This window comes from Pyrus communis, chromosome 1 (assembly GCF_963583255.1).
Source record: "Pyrus communis chromosome 1, drPyrComm1.1, whole genome shotgun sequence".
In the NCBI taxonomy this organism is placed as follows: Eukaryota; Viridiplantae; Streptophyta; class Magnoliopsida; order Rosales; family Rosaceae; genus Pyrus; species Pyrus communis.
In genome coordinates this window covers 32,877,698-32,895,814 of record NC_084803.1, presented here as the reverse complement: position 1 = coordinate 32,895,814, position 18,117 = coordinate 32,877,698, and the positions used below count along the sequence as shown (strand labels likewise).

The following is an 18,117-nucleotide window of genomic DNA, read 5'->3' as shown; positions in this document are numbered from 1 at the left end:
TTTCCCATCCTCCATTCTCTATCAATTGAGGACATTGATCATTGAGGTGCCCCTGCATAGAGCACACGCCACACACACTTGGTGTACTTCCTTGCGCTTTGGATCCTTCAACAACCTGAGACACAAGCATAGTGAGATTAGCTAATTGAGATTGAATTTCAGAAATTGCACTTAACTCATTCACTTGTTGTCGTGGGGTGTCTCTTTGTCCAACACCTTCGTATTGTTGTGCATTCAAGGCTCGATTTGCAATTAAGACCTTGGCAGCCACCGGTGTTTTGTCAACCAAAGCACCTCCCGCCGAGGCATCTAGCATTTGTCTCTCAATTGGAAGGAGTCCTTTATAGAAATATTCAATTAAAAGTTCTTCCTTCATTTGATGTTGAGGGCAAGATGCAACTAGAGTCTTGAAATGTTCATAATATGCTGGAAAAAAACTCCCCTTGGTTTTGTTGAATGCCACTAATTTTCTTCCTCAAAAGAATCACTCTTGAAGTTGGGAAGAATTTCTCTAAGAATGCCCGCTTCATGCTTTCCCAAGAAGTGATGGTTCTGGGTGCCAATTCATATAGCCAATCTTTAGCCTTTTCCAAAAGAGAGAATGGAAAGGCCTTCATCTTCAAAATGTTCCCATCGACATTGATGGGTGTCATGCTTGAACATACCACTTCAAACTCCGTAAGATGGTTGTTTGGATCTTCCATGGATAGCCCATGGTATTTGGGAATTTGATGCAACAAGCTAAACTTCAATTCGAACTCATCAGTCTTGCCTTGGGCTGCCATAGGATATTGAATGCATAAAGGCACGACATTGTCTAATCCTGAGGCCGAAGTTCTTTGATTGTTCGATTGTCCACCGCCATGCTTTCTTCTTCTTCAAATTCAGATTCGGACTCTGAACTTGAACTAGGTGGATTAGGTTCCGGTTGCTTCCTCTTTCTTCTCAAAGTTCGTTCAAAATCGTTGTCAAAATCCAATATGTTTGTACGAATAGGTTGAGAATGACGAGTCATAAACTAGTACCTAAAACAAAAATAAATCAGCAACCACTTTAAAGGGCACGACAACCATAAACTAAAAGATACAAAGACACACCAAAGACACTTTGACACGACACAAACAAAAGGGATTAGCAAATTTGCTAATCCTCGGCAACGGCGCCAAAATTTGATGTGAAAATTAACACAAATTAAACCCTATTTGTGACAATTGTAGTATATATGCAAGTAGGGATCGTTCTAGACTGGGGAATAACTAGGGATGCTAATCAATACAATTAAGACTCAAAAACACTAAATTATACTCTATAGACTCAAAACTAACCTAAATCACTTAAAACAGCAACAAACACTCAAAAAGACTCAATTTTAGACCTAACAAGTGATTTTGACGAAAATAGAACTTAACTTGACTCAAAAGACTAAAAGAAAACAGATTTTGACTCAAATAACAAGACTAAATGAAAGGGGGATTGTTTTTGCAAAATTTAAAACTTAAAACAGAAATTTTGTATAAAACACTTTGTAAAAACGAATTTGGGTGAATTAAATGGGTGAAAGGCTAGTTAGAGGGTCCTTCTCCACACATGATATATGTATACAAACCAATTTCCAGTTATTATTCCTTTAGACTATGAATGACAACGCCCCAAGTTAATTGCATCACACAATCAACCATTAGATTTTCCTTATTTCATTGAATTGAATGAATACACATTACAATCAAATTATCTTTCTCAAGTTCCTTATATGAAACGCATAATAAAGATACATATGAAAAGTCATTAAGTTTTGTGAAAATCATAAGCATTGACAGGGCATTCATCACTATGAAACGCATGAGACTCATACCAAGGATTTACTTAACACGATTGTGACTAGCAACCTCCACTACTTGTGAATATAAGTGAATAACTATTATGTGAAACTCCCTTATACTCTAGCATCAAATTCATGCATGCAAATTAAGTGTTGACCCCCAACCAACACACATAAACAAGTTTTAATAACTTAGATAAGCAAATCACAGTCAAGGCTTAAGAAACAATAACTGGATGTAATCAATTCATATACAACATATAATCATGGCTTCGGATTCACCTCTAACTAAAAAGAAATTAGTTCCACATGTTCATCATAATTGAAAACCAAATTAACATAAACATTGAACTAAAACTAAGGATAGAAATAACCAAGAAACACTCCACACTCCAATGGCATGCACGGCACTCCCTTGGGTGGCAGATTGCACAAGTCCCTATCTCCTTCCTTCCTTGCTTGTGGCACTAGGGTGATGTGGTATGAATTATGGTGTTTGATGGTTGAATGTGTGAATGAATGAATGAGTGAATGGATGATTTGAATGGTGCGGCATAGGGTTGTATTTATAGGGCTTAAACCCTAGGGAAATCACATTTGGGTGTGGTAGAAATTAGGTGGGAAAAGGTTTGCACAATCCTAGGGGAAAAGGACTAGGATTCCACGGCAAAGGCCAAGGAAGAATGGGAAAAGGATTGCAGATTCTAAATCTTCTAGAAGAGGGAGAGGCGCCACTTTTGTAGGGATTCTAAAAACAATGTGTTTTGTGGCAGAAATTGGACTTCTAGAAGGTATAAGGGGTGCGGCACCAAATTAGGAACAAATAGGGTGTTCTAGAAAGAGTATTTAGGGCAGATTCCTAGACCTAAAGGGACAAGAACACACGGCATAGGTGTAGGATATGAACTACAACTCCCAAACTTTGAAGGAATGGTGTCTATGCGGCATACAAAGGGATGAGGCTTCTAGAATTTGAATTATGTGTTTAAATGTACATCTAATCCCTTCTAAATAGCTAGAACTATGGTACAAACTGATTTGGATAAGATAAGATAGGATAGGATAAGGTTGGTTAAGATAAGGTAAGATAAGGTTGGATAAGGTTCCTTATTTCTTGCTATTTCCTTATCTTCTTTGCATTTGAACTTCCTTCTCTAGATTTGTAGCCTTTCCTAGCCTCTCTTTACTTCAATTTCGTCCATCCACTTTGCTCCATAGTTAAGCTATCCAATTCATGCCCAAAAGTGCTCCAAATAGCTTCAAAATGCACTTTCTTGCTCATTTTGCCATTAGGACCTACAAGCACACGAAAATAGCTTAAAAGACTATAATAAGTAGTAATTAACTAACTAAATGCAAGGAAAAAACATAACTAAGTAGCATAAATATGCTCCTATCAATTACATAATCTAATGAGCAATGATTATTTTTTATTGTTATTGCTTTTACTGTTATGTACCTGTATCCTTTTATTACTACATTTGTTAGGTACTATACAGTAAACTTATAATTGATAACTTTTTCTTGGGAAACTATACTTGTTTTACAGTGAGGGGTTACAACTATTACGAAAACGATTTACTAAGCTTTGCTTCTTTACCTTTGTTTTTTTTTTTTGCCCCTCTAGGACTTAGTGTGGATGCAAATTTCTTCCTTCTTGTTCTTAGACAAAATTGCACCTACAAAACAAATAACACCTTAGGTCAAGGCCAAGAGCCCAAGAATTTAGAGAATTTTGCAAAAGAGTTTGAATTCAGTTTTGGAGAAAATGAAGTGGTATTTATAGGGGTATGGATGGCCCTTTTGAGAGGATGGGGACCGGCCAATTAGATGGTTTTTTGGGTGTGATTCATAATTTGTTAGCTAATCAATAAATAAATTGAGTAATAAATCAATTAATTAGCTAACTAACATAATTTCAAAGGCATGATTTGGGGGTTACCTTGTGGAGAAGATTTGATGAGGATGGATGAAATAGGTTTTGAATGATTACCTATTTTGAGCACTTTTGACCTTGATTGAGTTATGATTGTCCACTACTTGCACGTAAGAGTTACGGTATTCCTCGAGGGTAATTTTGTCCTTTTCACCCTAGAATCCACGTGTTGCCTCCATATTTTTCTCAATTTTTTTTTGCTCCACAAATGCCCCCACACCTGTTAGGCTGCTCGTAGGAAAGGGCAGCAGGTGTAAAGATTTTCTTGCTTTAGGAAACATAGGATTGTTTCCTATTTTGTTGTAGATTCCCTCTTCAATTGGAAATTAAATCCTTCTAGGAAAAGGAAATAATTTTTTCTCAAAGCCTATTTAAGTCCACCTTAAGTGGATTGTTAAATCAACTTTGGAAAGTGATTTATTTTTCCTACAAGAGAGAGAAAGCTTAGAGGATATTTGTTCCCCCTCCTCTAGCAATCTTCTACATCTTGCATGTGCAAAGGATCGTCTTTCGTTGCTTGATTCGACTTCACACTGCTTCAAGGTAAGAAAAAATTAATTTCCCTTGTCTTCTCAATTTTTGGGAGCCTCGGGGCTTGGAATTTGGCTGGACGGGGGTTGAGGATGTGTGAAAAGAGTTTGGAGAGGTTGCAGCACAAGGGCTGTCATTGGGTAACCTTGTGGTTAGGGGCATCTCCTATCTCTGCTTGGGCTGAAAGTTGACCTGGATGGGATGCTACGGTCTGGGTTTGGCGTAAACCAAGCTAGTGTCGAGCTAAGTAAGGTGTGGGCCTTTTTTTTCTTTGTTTTTTATTTAAGCTGGGCTCAGGCCTGTGCTTAAAGGAGAAGAAGAGAGCAGCGGGCCGCAAGATAGGTCTTTAAGCAAGGTTGGCTATTTCAAGGCTGCTCATTTCAAAATTAGCTCCAATAACTTGTTTAGAGACTTGCTTGAGGCATATTGGCATGTCATTCCGTCGAGAGTGCGTGTAAAACGTGTCAAGGATGGTAGCAGACGTAAGCCGTGCAGTGGGGCTCAGAGGGCCATCAAGTTCCACCTCTACTACTTTGTGTTAGGATTTACTTTTCCCATGCCTTATTTTTTCCACGAATTACTTTGCTCTATGAAGTGTGCTCCCTCTCAATGTTCTCCGAAGGTGGTCTGTGTAATGGTGGAGTTTCACAACCAAAGTCAGTTCTTTGACTTGGATCTGACTGTCAATGAGTTTTGATACTTCTTTGGCATAGGCCACATTGAAGGATTTGGGCAACTGCAATCCCGCCATAGGCTTTTAACAATTCGAGCAAGGAAGATCGTGAGTGGGCTAAGGAGACTTTGAAGATAAGTGGAGAATGGGAGTCTGATTTTTCCCTTGAGTTGCGTGTTCCAATGGTTTTCATATCCGGTAAGTAAACTGCTTAATCTCCCGACTGCTTTGTATTTTGCGTTAAGCTGCTTTCTAATTTTCTGAATGTCTCCCGCTGCTTTTTTAGATTCAGAATTTGGCTCAACTCCTAAAATTTCTCTGGACATAAAGAAGGTACATGTTACTCTAGGTATCCCTTCCGAGTACCGTGAGTAGCGTTGACTGCTCAGTCCTCTTCGCTGGGAAAAAGGTGGGCTGCCCCCGAGAAAGGAGGTAAAAAGAATTAAGCTAGAAATGTTGGCTCACCAGATCACCGTTATGGAGCCTGCTGCAAATGAAGGTGGGAAAAAGAGATATTCCCTGCCTACCGAAAAGATACTGGCTGAGAAAAAACTTTCGCTGCTCCCAAAGGTTCGTCGGCTGTTCTTAAATCATAGGCACCCAAGCTCGTGATTGACTTAACTTCCTCCAAGGGCGAGAAAAAGGAAGTTGCTAGATCTGTGCCGGCGAAGCCTACTGTTCCGAAGGCTACTAGTTCAATTATTAATAGGATTGCTCAGCGTAAAAGTTCCTCCGTGCCTCCAATGCCGAAATTTATACCAAAACGTCCGTCTAATGCTAAGTCTGGTTCACCTTTGGAGAGGCTTGCTACTATGAAAAGTGACAAGGTGCCTTCGCCTACTAAAATGGCACCAAAACCCGTTCCCTCTACTGCTAAGATCGACTCATCTGCTGAGAAGAATGAAACTACTCGTGCATATAGCTGTGAGAAATCCACAAGTTTATTTTCGGGGAAGTTGCTGAGATTTGCGCGCTTTTGGGACCAAATCTGCTTGAGGACATAGATGTGTGTGCCAACTTTGTCGATGGCATCAAAGAGGTTGTTAGCCCAAGTTCCTTCATGAAGCAAACGACCGAGTATAGAAGGATTGCCCTGCTGGCCATGATGTAGAAAACGACGATTCTGGTAGCCGAATCCATGTTCCTTAATCAAGAAGATACCAAGGTTGCCAAAGAGGTGGCAAGATTTGTGGTAGCCGAAGCTTACTCATTGGCCGAGAAAGTCAATAAGTTGGAATATGAGCTTGCTGCTTTGAAGGGGTTTCACTGGTTTTCGATCTCTTTGTCGTTCATGGTGGCAAGAGTGTAATTACCTTTACCATCTACTATGTTGATCTTGTACGGACTTTCCTAAATAAGATCCATCTTTTTGGAGCCTTCTCTACGAGCAGTGATGAAGGTTTTTCTTAGGACTAGATCTCCAGGTTGGAATTGCCGGATCTTGGCCCTTTTGTTGTAGCTAGAAATGAGCTGCTGCTGATAGGCTGCGATGCTAGTGATGGTCTACTCGCACTTCTCCTCTACTAGATCTAAGCTTGCAGCCATCTCCTTACTGTTCTGCTCAATGCTTGGTAGTAGAGTGCTAATACTTGGCACAATAACATTGGGATGAACGATTGCTTCTGAACCAAACGCTAAAGAGAAAAGAGACTCATTGGTTGCTCATCTCTTGGTAATGTAATATGTCTATAGACAATCGAGGAGTTCGTCCGGCCATTTTCCCTTCTTATTGGAAAGGGATTTCTTGAGGCAGTCGAGGATCGTCCTGTTAGATGCTTCGGTATACCCATTGCCTTGAAAATATCTTGGCATGGACATATGTGAAGGAAAATTTATGTCCTAGCTAAGAACATGTAAAGAACATTTGAATACATAGGCAAACTATTAACAAATTAAAGTAGGCATGCATCCAAAAACAATTCATAAAACCCATGACTTTCAAAGCCTAGTATATGGTGAACCATAACTCTTTAACAACATTAAAGAGAAGAAAGGATTTAGAGAATCATTACCCTTGTAGCTCATCCTTGATTACACAAGGGATTCACCCAAGTGGAGGGCCTTCAAGTCACCTCCTTTGCTTCCTTGAGGATTTGAGGATATGTTCTCCAAAACACCAAAAGCTTGATGTCTCCAAGTCTCTACACCAAAGATTAATTGTGAAGATAAAATTGGATGACTTAGGGGAGAGGAAATTGCTAGATATCCCTCCCTAAGTGGCCAGCCTCCCTTGTTGAAATAGAGAGAATAATTTCACCCAATTTCATCAAGAAAAACCCTAAATGAAATAAAGTTATAATTTTGAATTTATACTTCATTTCTTGTGAGTGGCAAACTTGTAATTAACACAAGTTTGGTATCCCTCACTATTCATGGCCGGCCCTCTCTAAGTGTTTGGGCTAATTGCCCATTTTGTTTTAGTTGTCATACAACTTAAACATAATGGGCCTTGTGGACCAAAACACTTTTGGGCCCCTAAACCCAAAACCAACTTAGAAGTCCAATACGAACGTTTCGTATAATTAATTAACTAATTAATTAACTTTGACCATACTTCAATTAACCATTTAATTGCTTATCCATTTCATTTAATTACTTCACTTTCATCCTTACTCGGTGTACGATCCATTAGGTTCCAATTAGCGAGGCAGTGGGCGATGTTACTCTTAACTATCGATTGTGAATTGAAACCATATTTCAATTCTCCCTTAAGATTAGTGTTTGCTAATCTTTAGGGCTTCCACAAACCATGAGTGACACCTAGCAGCATGTCATGGTTACCCAAGCTAAGTAGAAGTGGTTGGAGAACCTATCCAGTTACAACTACAATGCAATACGGTCATTCTCTAATACAATACTCTTAATCACATTGTTGAAGTGATAGTTTGTTTCATGTCTACTATCCAATGTGATACTTCCCTATATGATTCGCTTGAATAAGATTTGGAAAAAACTTCCTAAGTCATATTCATATGCTTTGGCCAAAGACTCTTGAATCATATCTTAGAGTATTCTCCTTCCACCATGGAAGGTTAGAGATCCCTTGTTGTGCATTCATATGCCTACATGACTAGATAGCTTGACCCCAACCATGCCGTGAACACTCCAAAGGAATGCCATTTGACACGATCAAAGATCAAGGACCTAACCATTAGACATCTATGATGCCTCAGGTCAAAGGACTACTTTGTATATTGTAACCATCGAGTTCTTACATGACATGTATGTTTGAACTCTCTTTTGATCATAGTTCAGTGTACTCGATTACTCTTTCGAGCACCTATGTGTTTGTCTTAGTGTCCAACACTAAATGACTTGAGACTTGTCATATCCATACTTGAGTCGACATAACACATACTAACCTTAGCGGATTGTCAATGCCCAATTGGCAACCCTATGGCTAGGAACGTTTTAGGAATGATCATAAGAGAAAGGTCTCGAAAATCTAACTTACTTAGATTACTTATCTCTTAGATCAAATACATTCCTTGGATTCCCTTATTGCTTAAACACAAGATACAATAAATAGTGATTAACAATAAGCTTTGCCCTCCATTAAACATATAAAAGTTTAATACATTAAGTATTCCAAAAAGCTATTACATCAAATGAGTGGCTTTGTGGGCATACTTCCAACAATCTCCCACTTGCACTCAAAGCCATCCTCCCATGTATCTAATACCCATCTTTTCCATATGGCGGTCAAGTTGGATTTGAGACATTGGCTTCGTTAGTGGATCTGCTACGTTATCGGCTGAAGCAACTTTGAGGATGTTGACTTTCCCCTCGGCAGCATATCTTCTAATGATATTAAAGCGCCTATCAAAATGCTTGTTCTTTTGATGTGCCCTGGGTTCCTTGGCTTGAGCTATCACCCCACTATTATCACAGTACAAAGTTACTGGTGATGTAATGGTTGGAACCACTCCAAGTTCAGTGATGAACTTCTTCATCCAGAACGCTTCTTTGTCGGCTTCAGCTGCAGCGACATATTCAGCCTCTGTCGTGGAATCAGCAATTACACTTTGTTTCTTGCTTTTCCAGCTGACAGCCCCACCATTCAAAGTGAATACATATCCGGAGTTGGAACTTCTATCATCGACGTCAGATTGGAAATCTGCGTCTGTATAGCCTTCCACTCGCAACTCTGTCGCTCCTCCATAAACGAGGAACATGTCCTTAGTTCTTCTTAAGTACTTAAGGACCGTCTTGACAGCTGCCCAATGTTCTGATCCTGGGTTAGATTGATATCGACTAGTAATGCTCACAGCATATGCGATATCAGGCCTTGTGCATATCATGGCATACATGAGACTTCCTATGGCGGAAGCATAAGGAATAGTATTCATTTGCCGTATCTCTTCAGGAGTCTTAGGTCCCATGGACTTAGAAAGGTGAATTCCATGTCTCACAGGAAGAAAACCTTTCTTAGATTGTTCCATCTGGAACCTACTTAGCACCTTATCAATGTACATAGATTGGGATAATGCAATTAGTCTTCTGGTTCTATCACGATAGAGCTTTATCCCAAGTACATAAGATGCATCTCCTAGATCTTTCATGTGGAAGGTTTTGGACAACCACACTTTTATAGAAGAAAGTACTGCAGTGTCATTCCCGAATAGTAATATGTCATCTACATATAACACTAGAAATACCACTGCATCCCCTATGACCTTTTGATAAACACAATTGTCGTCTTTGTTTTGAGTAAAATCAAACGATTTGATTTCAGTATCAAAACCAATGTTCCAGCTCCTTGAGGCTTGCTTAAGTCCATAAATGGACCTCAGAAGCTTACATACCTTAGTCTTTGCAAACTTGGACACGAAACCTTCGGGTTGAGCCATATAAAGCTCTTCCTCTAGGTAGCCGTTCAGAAAAGGCCGTCTTCACGTCCATTTGCCAGATTTCATAATCATGGTACGCAGCTATAGCAAGCAAAATCCGAATGGACTTAATCATGGCTACAGGAGAGAAAGTTTCTTCATAGTCAATCCCTTCTCGTTGCCTGTAACCCTTGGCTACAAGTCTAGCCTTATAAATCTCCACGTTCCCATCAACGCCTATCTTCCTCTTGAAGACCCATTTGTTTCCAACAGGTACTATACCTTCTGGAGGGTCTACAAGAGTCCAGACCTGATTTTGATACATGGAATCCATCTCGGATTTCATGGCCTCTTGCCATCTCTTTGAATCAATGTCGGACATTGCTTCTTTGTAGTCCCTAGGGTCCTCCTTTGTGTCATTGTCACCCAGAAGGTACAATTCCGCAAAGTCATTGTCTAAGCGATACCTCTTAGGTGGCTTACTAACCCTTTCAGATCTACGTGGAGCTTGGGGTCCAGGAACAGGGTTGTCAATATGTCTTGTGCTTGTTTGTGGTTCATCTTTAATCTCACTAATTTCCATCGTTTTACTTATAGTTCCTTTGAGAACAAATTCATCCTCTAGAAACTTAGCAGTTCTGGCGACAAAGACTTTCTGGTCGTCAGGATGGTAGAACTCATATCCCATAGTTTCTCTAGGATATCCCACAAAATAGCACCTTACTGATCTCGCTTCAAGCTTAGTAGCTTCAAGCTTCTTGACATATGCTTCACAACCCCAAATCTTAATGTGATTAAGACTTGGCTTTCTTCCATGCCATATCTCATAGGGCGTTTGTGAAACTGATTTGGAAGGTACTCTATTAAGCAAGTAAGCTGCTGTATATAGAGCGTATCCCCAGAATGTTACTGGCAGATCAACGGAACTCATCATAGAACGAACCATGTTCATCAAGGTTCGATTTCTCCTTTCAGAAACTCCATTAAGTTGTGGAGTTCCCGGTGGAGTCCACTGTGATATTATTCCACACTCTTTGAGATAATCTAGGAATTCATTACTCAGATATTCACCCCTCGATCTGATCTTAGGATTTTTATCTGTTTCCCAGTTTGCTTCTCAACTTCATTCTTGAATTCTTTGAACCTTTCAAAGGATTCTGACTTGTACTTCATAAGATACACATAGCCAAACCGAGAGTGATCGTCGGTGAATGTGATATAGTAGGAGAAACCTCCTCTCGACGTAGTAGACATAGGTCCACATAAGTCAGTGTGGATTAACCCTAGAATTTCAGTGGCACGCGCTCCTTTCCCAATGAATGGAGATTTGGTCATCTTCCCTTTCAAACAGCATTCACAAGTACCCATCTGGTCATTACCTAATGGGCGGAAATATCCGTCTTTCGACATCTTGCGAATCTTTTCAAGGTTCACATGTCCAAGTTTAAGATGCCACATCCTTTCTTGGTTAACTTCTTCTCTAGCCCTTTTGGGTTTTGAGGTATTCCCACTTTCAATACAGTGCATCCCACTATTCGTCTCTAGGTGAAAAAGTCCCTCTATCATATTACCATGAGAGATAATACGACCGTTCAAGTATAAAGTGCAACTCATTTTGTCAAACAATACTGAGTGCCCATCTCGTAAAAGCTTAGAGATAGAAATCAAATTCTTTATACAAAAAGGAAAATATAAACAATTTTTAAGTTCCAGGACTTCCCCAGAAGGTAGGTTAAGCATGTAGGTGCCTATTGCTTTTGCAGAGATTTTAGCGCCGTTCCCAACTCGCACAACCATCTCCCCATTGCGCAGTGTCTTGCTCCCTGCTAGTCCCTGTATCGTATTACAGATATGTTGACTAGCACCTGAATCAAATATCCAGGAATTAGAGCTCACTGTAAAAGCACTCTTTGTGACAGAAATAGTCTCTTCAAAAGTTCGTGTCATAAGGCTCGCAATGCGCACCCTGTATTTCTTCTTCCAACGTCCATCCTTTCCACAATGAAAGCATGTTCCTTTGGATTTTCTTGCCTTCTTCTTATTTAACCTTTTCCTTGTGTTTTCATTCTCACTCCCACTGTCCCTTTTGAAACCTTTTTCAAATTTACAGCACATGTCAATCATCTCGTTAAAAGTATGATCGAATCTATTCACTTTATAGTTTACAATAAACTTAGTGAAATCATCCGAGAGAGATGCAAGGAAAAAATCTTGGGCCATTTTCCCATCGATGGAAGTTCCTAAACTTTCAAGATCTTGAAAGATCCTTTCCATCTTTTGTCCATGTTTATGGACCGATGCCCCTTTTGCCATTTTGGCATTTAATAGACTACAAACATTTGAGAATCGTACTTTACTAGTCTCAATGTCATGCATCTTATGCAAACTTTCAACCATGGCACATGAAGTATCCATGTGCTTATGTAGCTTCATAAGCTCCTCACTAAGTGAAGTGAGGATTAAGCATTTGGCTTGTAAGTCATCCTCATAGCGTCTTGCATAATCATGACACTCTTCCTTCGAAGCTAGTTTCTTAGGAGGTACATGAGGAGGGGATTGCTTAAGCACATACAATATGTCTTTCACCTTTGAGACATTCTCAATGTGGCAATACCAAGCAAGGAAACGTTGGCCCCTAAGGCCCCTTTTGTCAAGTATAATGGTGGGTATAATTTTAGGCATGTCATTCACTACATAACATAACAGAAATCGTATTAGATTGTTGATAAACTACTTGATTGGGTCTTGAATCAAATAGTACCACCCACTATTTTTGGCAAATTCCATATCCCTCAATAGAATCCGAGAGTTATATTGAACTCTTAGCGGGGTATAGGAGACTCACCATTACCAAGCCCACCTCACGATGATACGATGTTGGTTAGCAAAAATAATGATGAGAGAATAACGTTTTACTCATTTACAACGTTTGTAATTACCCATCTTGTTTGGCCTCTAGAGAATGTTGCCTCACGATGATACGATGTTGGCACCATTGCACTTAGTTAAGTTATTCCCACCATGCTTAGTTCGTGTAAGGGTTCAAGAATAACCTCACGATGATACGATGTTGGCTATCCTCGTTGCCTACCTCACCACATCATGTATGTACATATGGACTCCTCCTGAATGTAAGCACATACTTTGAACTTCCCCATGATAGGGTGAAGCCGGTGTAGGAGTCACAAACGATTGGAGTCCACCACGGTGGAAGGCCTACGAAGAGATGTTCAAAGCATCTCTCGCTTATCAACTTAATATCCATTTTATTTGAGGGAGTAGTGTTGGGCTACATCAAAAACATTTTAATCATATTAAAAGAACATGGGCCTATCACAACTATTGGTCCAAGTTAATATGAATTAGTAGCATATAATACTCCCACTGTTTCGTTGAAACAAGCGAGACTATATGGAACTACTAACGAACGCATTGCATCCTCATATGGACTATATAGTCGTTTTAGGTTTTAGGATGATTATGAACCGATTGATTTGATCCAACACGAGCCTTGTGTTGGACCTTGGGTTTTAGGTAGATAGTTTGTTGATTTTAGTTACGCGTTTAATCTAATTAAACCGTTATTTCCTATTGGGCGTTGGACCCAACTATTCCAATTTGCATACAATTAAACAAATAGGAATACATGAAATAAAGAGAAGGGCTTATGCCCTTTTGCAACACATTGGAGGACTTATGCCCTTTACAACAAACTTGAATTAATCAAATTACATTCAAATCTATACTACTAAACCCAAACATTCATAATGTTAAGCGGCCAATCACATAGCTCAATTATCGAGGCATTTGGTTCATAGTCACCCTTTTCTTAATCAATCAAATTAACTAAGAAAGCAACTTTAAACAATTGGTTTTTGGATCCATAGAATTGATTTAAATGGAACTAAATATAATGAAAATCCAATTCTCATTAAAGAGACAAAACAATTTTTGTTCTCATTTTATTTGGGCCATTTTGCAAAAACACAAACTTTGGGCCAAAATACAAATACACAAAAGTATCAAAACTTTATATAATTGCACAAAAGTACCCCACTAGAGGGGTGGCCGGCCAAGGATAGCATCATTGAGATTTTTGATAAAAAAAAAAAAAAATTGTAAGTGGATTTTGGTGGGTGAGATTAAAGATGGTGGGGATGGTTTGAAAAGAAAATATATCTTTGACATAATTAAAGCCACTTAATCATTTCTCACCAATAATCATCACCCATCAACTAATAATCAAAACTTTATGAAAAACAAAAAAACTTTTGAATCAAAACTTCAAAATTTTTTGTTCTTGGCAAGAACTTCAAGAACATTGAAGAACACTCATGAAAACTCATAATAGCTCCATGAATGTTTTCACTTACCAAAACTCAATTTTTCACAACTCAAAAGAGGGTTAATATCCTAGGGTACTTAGGGGTTCCAAAAAGCACTTTAAAACCATTTTAACAAGCCTAACATGAACCCAAAAAATCACCCTTTGGATTTGGCCGAAAATCCCAAAATACTTGGCACCAAATTTTAGTTCCAATATTCATGATTATATGAACTACATCTACAACATTTGAGATGCTAAATTTTCAAACAAAATTTATATTCAAAGCAAGAACAAAGCTTGTAACATTTACAACATTTAAATCACATATTATGAAAAATCACAAAACCCAAAAGGATCCACCATAAACTAGGCCTAGGCTCTAATACCACTTGAAAGAAAATTTATGTCCTAGCTAAGAACATGTAAAGAACATTTGAATACATAGGCAAACTATTAACAAATTAAAGTAGGCATGCATCCAAAAACAATTCATAAAACCCATGACTTTCAAAGCCTAGTATATGGTGAACCATAACTCTTTAACAACATTAAAGAGAAGAAAGGATTTAGAGAATCATTACCCTTGTAGCTCATCCTTGATTACACAAGGGATTCACCCAAGTGGAGGGCCTTCAAGTCACCTCCTTTGCTTCCTTGAGGATTTGAGGATATGTTCTCCAAAACACCAAAAGCTTGATGTCTCCAAGTCTCTACACCAAAGATTAATTGTGAAGATAAAATTGGATGACTTAGGGGAGAGGAAATTGCTAGATATCCCTCCCTAAGTGGCCGGCCTCCCTTGTTGAAATAGAGAGAATAATTTCACCCAATTTCATCAAGAAAAACCCTAAATGAAATAAAGTTATAATTTTGAATTTATACTTCATTTCTTGTGAGTGGCAAACTTGTAATTAACACAAGTTTGGTATCCCTCACTATTCATGGCTGGCCCTCTCTAAGTGTTTGGGCTAATTGCCCATTTTGTTTTAGTTGTCATACAACTTAAACATAATGGGCCTTGTGGACCAAAACACTTTTGGGCCCCTAAACCCAAAACCAACTTAGAAGTCCAATACGAACGTTTCGTATAATTAATTAACTAATTAATTAACTTTGACCATACTTCAATTAACCATTTAATTGCTTATCCATTTCATTTAATTACTTCACTTTCATCCTTACTCGGTGTACGATCCATTAGGTTCCAATTAGCGAGGCAGTGGGCGATGTTACTCTTAACTATCGATTGTGAATTGAAACCATATTTCAATTCTCCCTTAAGATTAGTGTTTGCTAATCTTTAGGGCTTCCACAAACCATGAGTGACACCTAGCAGCATGTCATGGTTACCCAAGCTAAGTAGAAGTGGTTGGAGAACCTATCCAGTTACAACTACAATGCAATACGGTCATTCTCTAATACAATACTCTTAATCACATTGTTGAAGTGATAGTTTGTTTCATGTCTACTATCCAATGTGATACTTCCCTATATGATTCGCTTGAATAAGATTTGGAACAAACTTCCTAAGTCATATTTATATGATTTGGCCAAAGACTCTCGAATCATATCTTAGAGTATTCTCCTTCCACCATGGAAGGTTAGAGATCCCTTGTTGTGCATTCATATGCCTACATGACTAGATAGCTTGACCCCAACCATGCCGTGGGCACTCCAAAGGAATGCCATTTGACACGATCAAAGATCAAGGACCTAACCATTAGACATCTATGATGCCTCAGGTCAAAGGACTACTTTGCATATTGTAACCATCGAGTTCTTACATGACATGTATGTTTGAACTCTCTTTTGATCATAGTTCAATGTACTCGATTACTCTTTCGAGCACCTATGTGTTTGTCTTAGTGTCCAACACTAAATGACTTGAGACTTGTCATATCCATACTTGAGTCGACATAACACATACTAACCTTAGCAGATTGTCAATGCCCAATTGGCAACCCTATGGCTAGGAACGTTTTAGGAATGATCATAAGAGAAAGGTCTCGAAAATCTAACTTACTTAGATTACTTATCTCTTAGATCAAATACATTCCTTGGATTCCCTTATTGCTTAAACACAAGATACAATAAATAGTGATTAACAATAAGCTTTGCCTTCCATTAAACATATAAAAGTTTAATACATTAAGTATTCCAAAAAGCTATTACATCAAATGAGTGGCTTTGTGGGCATACTTCCAACAATATGCCGCTTAATGCCATACTTTTGGAAGAACTTTGCCAAATCTTTACCCACGAATTGTGGGTCGTTGTCAGTGACAATGGACTAAGGGATGGCGAACTGGCAGATGATGTTCCTCCATATGAAGCGTTCTATGTCCGTCTGAGTCATGGTTGTCATAGGCTCTTTTTCTACCCATTTGGTGAAGTAATCGGTTGCCACGATCATCATGCATCTGCCTTCAGTAACGGGCAACATTGGCCTTACCAAGTCGATTGCTCACTACAAAAACGGCTAAGGACTCGTTTACGAGTGAAGTTTGCTGGCAGGCAGTGTTGATACTGACTTGTAGTGTTGGCAGCAGTTGCACTTTTATACTAACTCCTTAGCATCTTGGTACATAGTAGTCAGTAGTAGCTTGCATTAAGAGCATTCTGTGCTAATGATCAGCCTCTGGAGTGATTACAAATGCCTTCGTGGATTGAGCTTAGAACCTTTAGGCCATCGGGAAGCACTAGGCAACAGAGATGTGGTTTGGTGTAGGATCTTCGAACAAGAATGTCGTTCCACAAGTAGTAGTGTGCTGCCTTTATTTGGAGCTTTCTAGACTCCAATCCTTCTGTGGTGAGTGTGCCATTGACCAGGTAGTCTAAAATAGAAATTTTCCAGTTGGGAGTTATATTAACCTGTGACACTTTGGCTGCCGACTCTGCTTCTATGCTTGGCTTGTCTAAATACTCTTCCGAAATAAAGCGTTTGAGATAGTGAACGAAGGCGAAGCCTAGGTTGACTAGCGCGTCTGCGTGGGTGTTATCCACTCGCTGAACTTGAGTAAGAATGTAAGTCAGAAATGTCTCAAGTTGTTTGCGTACCTTCTCTAAGTATTGCGCCATCTTCAGATGTTTTTCCATGTACTTCCCAGAAGTCTGGCTGGTGATTAGCTAAGAATCGGAATGAATTGCGAGCTTTTTCACCGCCAAGTCTTTTGCCATTCACAGGCCTACTAGTAGGGCCTTCTACTCTACTTCATTGTTAAATGTTTTGAAGCCAAAAGTGATCGCCTACTCGATCATTGAACCATTTGGGGTGACAAAGACCGCACCTGCTCCTAAGCCTTTGTAATTGGATGTGTCGTCGACATGCAAATACCAGAAGTCTCCGTTGGAGGGAGCAGACACGACTAAGGTATGCTCAGCTGCTTCTGTGGCGTCGTTGGGCCTCTCTGTTGCATCGCCTAGGCTAAGCGTCAATTCTGCTATGAAGTCTGCTAAGGCTTAGGCCTTTATCACCGTGCAGGGCAGGAAAACTAAACCATATTGGCCAAGTTCCAATGCATATTTCATCACTCGTTGAGAAGCGTCCAGACCATGTAGGATTGATCGTAGAGGATATTGAGTCATGACGATGACTGTATGAGCTTGAAAGTATAGTCTAAGCTTCCGAGCCACAACAACTAGTGCCAAAATTAATTTTGTTGATCTTTGGGTATCTAATCTCCACATCAAGAAGAGTTTTAGAAGTGTAAAACACCTGTAGTTGGGCCCCCAGCTCTTCCGTATAAGGGCAGAGCTTACTACTACTTCTGAGACTTCCAAGTAGATGTATAAGTCCTCCGTTGCTTCCGGCTTGGATAGTAAGGAAGGTAATGTAAGATATTTCTTCAGGTCTTAGAAAGCTCTTTGGCACTCTTCATCCCATTTGTCTTGTTGTGCCCTCTTAATAGCCTTAAAAACCGGCTTGCATCAATCGGTGGACCGCGAAAAAAAGTAGTTGAAATTGGCTACTCGTCTAGTCAAGCTTTGGATCTCCTTCAAGGT

The 18,117-nt window shown here is 39.3% G+C and overlaps 1 protein-coding gene across 1 annotated transcript; it reads right to left on the bottom strand.

Moving 5' to 3' along the window:
- Window positions 1-16,746: 16,746 nt before the first annotated feature.
- LOC137726048 (uncharacterized) lies at window positions 16,747-17,193 on the bottom strand. Its single transcript, XM_068464911.1, has one exon. It carries the CDS (start codon window positions 17,191-17,193, stop codon window positions 16,747-16,749), a length of 447 nt encoding a protein of 148 aa, XP_068321012.1.
- Between the last annotated feature and the right edge of the window lie 924 nt (window positions 17,194-18,117).